This window comes from Anarrhichthys ocellatus, unplaced genomic scaffold (assembly GCF_004355925.1).
Source record: "Anarrhichthys ocellatus isolate YVR2014 unplaced genomic scaffold, GSC_Weel_1.0 scaffold492, whole genome shotgun sequence".
Taxonomy (NCBI): domain Eukaryota; kingdom Metazoa; phylum Chordata; class Actinopteri; order Perciformes; family Anarhichadidae; genus Anarrhichthys; species Anarrhichthys ocellatus.
The window spans coordinates 1-4,485 of NW_022280466.1; the positions used below are offsets into that span (position 1 = coordinate 1).

Sequence of the window (4,485 nt, forward strand, 5' to 3'; positions counted from 1 at the left end):
TGGGGTGTTTCTGTGTAAAAGGTGTCTGCAGAATTCTGCGTGTAGAGACTCTGTTGATGTTTGTCCAGCGGGTATAACTGTGATGACTGAGTGGACCCATACTTCACTACCATACAGCACAATGGGCTGGATGACACTGTTCAAGATTTTAAGCCAGATTTTAATTGGGATTTTTAATTATAAAATGTTCTCTTAATTGCGTGTAGAGCTCTTGGAGCTTTTTCTTTTAGTGCATTTACTGCCATGTTGAAACTCCCTGACGCAGTTATGCTGATACCAAGGTAGCTATAACTCATACTATGTTCAATCATGTTGGTGTTTATGGTAAACTGGTATTTGTTCTCCTGACATCTGGGGCGTTTTTGGAAAATCATGACATTGGTTTTCTTCATGTTCACTGCCAGGGCCCAGTTGTGACAGAACTGTTGCACTCTGTCCAGCTGTTGCTGTAGTCCTGGTTCAGTAGGAGACAGTAGAACCAGGTCATCGGCATGAAGCAGACACTTCACCTCTCTCTCAAGGAGGGAGAGCCCAGGAGCAGCACATTGATCCAACTCAACAGCAAGTTCATTTATATATATATTAAATAAAGTCGGACTTAAGTTGCAACCCTGACGAACACCTCTTTTCTGGGTGAAGGATTCAGTTTGTTTGTCTCCAATTTTAACAGCACATCTATTTTCCAAATACGTTGATTTATCCAGATCATATACTTTGCCCCCTATCCCACACTGTAGGAGTCTGTAGTAGAGCCCTTCATGCCAAATAGAATCCAAGGCTTTCTTGAAATCAATAAAACAAGCAAATATTTTACCATTTTTTGTTTGGTGGACATGTTTGTTAATTAAAGTATGAAGGGTATATACATGCTCGGTGGTCCGGTGTTTTGGGAGGAAGCCAATTTGATTTTTACCCAAGATGGAGTGTTCGTCGAGGAAATGTAGTTTTCTTTTATTGAGCTGCTCAGAAGTAGTAGAAGAGACTTCAGGGTCGATCTGTCGGTGAGTCTGAACTACGAACAGTTTCCTTGAAAGAATTCCCACGAGCAAGCGGATGAAAGTGTTTCTGCAAAATGTGACACCAGTCAGCTTTTCACAGAGAAGGAAGGGTTAACACACACACACACACACACACACACACACACACACACTGGTGCTTCTGACGTTTCCAGTGCGTTGGTTGTGGTTTTGGCTGCGGCGGCGGCCGAGCCTGAGATCAACGGAGGCCATTGTTTCTCTGAGAGAGAGAGAGAGAGAGAGAGAGGGAGAGAGAGAGAGAGAGAGAGAGAGAGAGAGAGAGAGAGAGACACCATTCTTTCCACTTTCCATTTCAGCTCTTGTCTGTTATTATTATTTTTTGTGAGGGACGGCTCATCTTTCCAGCTGTTATTGAAGATGATGAACAGGTTTTATGTTTTGGGGGGAAAAAAATCATTAACAAATTAAACCGCATCTGCTGCATCTGGTTAGTTTCTCTGACAAACAAAGTTTAATGTGTATTCTGTTTGTTAGTAGAGGAAGATGTTCGTGTGTTTCTTTGACTCTGCATGTTACCTGAACTCTCTCAGTGAGAGAAACTTAAACACAACACACACAAACTCGACTTTTAAGGCTCAATATTGAGTCATAAACAGGAAACTACATGTGAGAACTTAAAGGAACAATATGATGCAGCCTGAGCTACAGCCTGTCCTCATGTACACATGCTGCGGTCTGCAGTGCATAGTATATGAAAACATCTGGCAAACTTGTATTTCACAGAGTTCCATATTTCTGGAGGATTATTTCAAACAGCTGACAAAACTGTTTTTTCAGAATCATGATTCAGCAGGTTTTTGTTGTCCAGATGGGACAGATTGAGGCAGAACGTTTGGTTGTGTCGCTGTTAGCACTGTCAGGGTAAGCCAAACCTTTGAAGGACTATGTGATGATTCATCACTTTATGAATCTCTCGTCTGACTCACTGCATGAAGACTGAAAGTCTGCCATCGGCTGTTTTTTCAGAGGCATTTTCCTCCCCTTCCACTCTCTGCATCTATGTATTTTGAAAGGGTGAAGCCATAGGACGTATGTACTGGGAACCTTTTACTTTAATCTGCACCTCTGCATGTAAACAGTAGTATTACTTTTTATTGCTTTTTTTGAATAAGCGCAAAAAGCAGAATTTTCTTTGCATGTAAACGTATTCAGTGTGACAGCAGAGCGGTGGGATGAAAAGGGGAGATTGTTTCCGAAGTGTATGATCTTCCTGGATTATTGGATTAATTGTGGGCGGAATGTCATGAAATAGTTTCTTTATTTCCTGGATCGACCAAAGACAGATGTTGCTGTGTGGTTATTTTGTGGATTGACTTTCCCGTATAATGCACAACATCATTACGTATGCAGACGATGCAATAGTGTGATTAGAGAGTTTAATTTGTTTCACTGTTCTTGTAAGGAGAAAAGAAATAGACTTTTACAAACTCAACCTTAGTTTCATCACTGTAATATGTAATGTATGTGGGAATATTCCCCATGAACGGTGGAGCAGTTAGATTATAAAGACAGAACATTTCCGGTGCTCTTGAACACCGGATGACTGAAAGCTGATGATAAAGTGAGTCTCTCAGTTCTATCGATCGTCTCAATTTTAAAAATGGGATCTGACTGCTTAATATTTCCTCGAAAAAGGTGACTTTTTCTAAATCTAACTAGCAACATTATTCTGCATGTGCATGGTGTTTTTGTAAAACTTAATTGAGAATTGGGGCTGATTACTGTGGATTGTGGTTCAATGCTGACTTGATGGAAGTGAACATTTTCAGTCTTAACTAATCAATCCTCTGTCAGTTGATTGATTGATTGGTTGATTGGTTGGCTGATTGGTTAATTGGTTGATTGATTGGTTAATTGGTTGGTTGGTTGGTTGGTTGGTTGGTTGATTGATTCCTCTCTGGGCTGCTGAATCCTTTACTTAACAGCACGACTTGTCTTTTCCCGTTGATTTCCTCCTGATTCTGGAGTCCAATCTCTCAAAGACAGTTCCTAAACTACTCTCCTTGTGTCCTCTCCTCGTGTCTTGGTTTTGTCTCCTGAATCCTAAAGGTCCTTTTAACCTTCTTCTTGGAAACGTTTGTCTTCGTCCTCTTTGTTGTTGAATCTTTGATAATCAACACAGAAGCACTTTCCAGCCAATTCGACTGTTTGTCCTCGACGTCTCCCAACTTGCCTCCTGACTTCTAATGGTCGTAGGTGTTTGCCTCCTTTACCTATGGTCTTGTCTCCTACCCTTTTTATGGGTCCTATCCTCTTGTTGCCTTGTGTCCTGTCCCCTCGTGTCCTTGTCTACTATCACCTTGTCTTCTGAGTGATATTACCCAACCTTAACAGCTCCAGTGGAGGTTGTCCGTTTGTGAAAGTTCATGAATTTATCCTCCCACCATCACCTCCAGCGCTGGGCTGCAGCTCCACCAACTGTAACGTGGTGCTGACGGAGGCCCAGGGGGAATTCACCTCGCCCTGCTACCCCCAGAAATACCCCAATTCGCAGGCCTGTAAGTGGACCATGCAGGCCCCCGCCGGCTTCATCATCCAGCTCTCCTTCCTTGACTTTGACCTGGAGGAGGCGCCGGGCTGCATCTACGACCGGGTGGTGGTGAACACGGGAAACACGGACGTTAAGTTCTGCGGCCCGACGGCCAGCGGGCTGACGCTCAACTCCACGGGGAACGTGATGGAGCTGTCCTTTACCTCCGACTTCAGCGTGCAGAAGAGGGGGTTCAGTGTTAGCTTCCGACACGGTAGGTTCAGGGACCAGAGTCCTCTTGACTAATCCAGGCCCACATGCGGGCTCAAAGGGATCCAGGGTATCTTAGTTATCTAGGCTATCATCGCGCTCTTACTTTGAAATAAAGGCAAGAATTGAAACTCATATAATTGGCTGAGAGCTGATTGTGTGATTGCATTAATAAGATGCAGGTGTGTAGAGGAGCCTCCCAGAATGCACTGGGGGAATCCAGAAGTCTTATTTTATATTCCTGCGTTATAACTGGCGTGTTTTGAATCCTAACTTTAATTATCTAGCGAGCCATCGTTAAAAAAAAGATAGTTTTATCATAATCCTAAAATGAGTTCATATTACGCCGGATTAACCCCGAAAACTCTTGATCATGAGCTGATTGTGAGCCAGTCAACGTCTATCGTCATCCCAGTGAGAATGATCTTCATGAATATAAAGGTGGCTCTGATGTCTCCACAACACCTTTAACTATAAGATGAAGCCTCTGTTGGAGGATAAACTTTGGTCTGCAGTTGAAATGTCATATTTTTTGCTGCCACGTTAAGTTTAGTTCAAACCACAGGGATTTGAGGTTTCTCAGACAGCGAGAGCATCATCATCATCATCATCACACAGTCTGAGGAAGACGAGGGCGCTTTGACAGCAGTGTTGTGTGTGTGTGTGTGTGTGTGTGTGTGTGTGTGTGTGTGTGTGTGTGTGTGTGTG

General features: G+C 43.1%; 1 protein-coding gene across 5 annotated transcripts in view; it reads left to right on the forward strand.

Moving 5' to 3' along the window:
- The first annotated feature begins 1,315 nt into the window (after positions 1 to 1,315).
- The window catches only part of LOC116401509 (adhesion G-protein coupled receptor G6-like), a 23,320-nt gene continuing 20,150 nt past the window's right edge, over positions 1,316 to 4,485 (forward strand). For all 5 annotated transcript variants that reach the window (XR_004213998.1, XR_004213999.1, XM_031879947.1 and 2 more), the window contains exon 1: positions 1,316 to 3,781. Coding sequence is in view for 3 of the 5 variants with exons in the window: in XM_031879947.1 (XP_031735807.1) it covers positions 3,547 to 3,781 (235 nt within the window). In the remaining 2 variants the exon portion in view is untranslated. The remainder of the gene's footprint in view (positions 3,782 to 4,485) is intronic.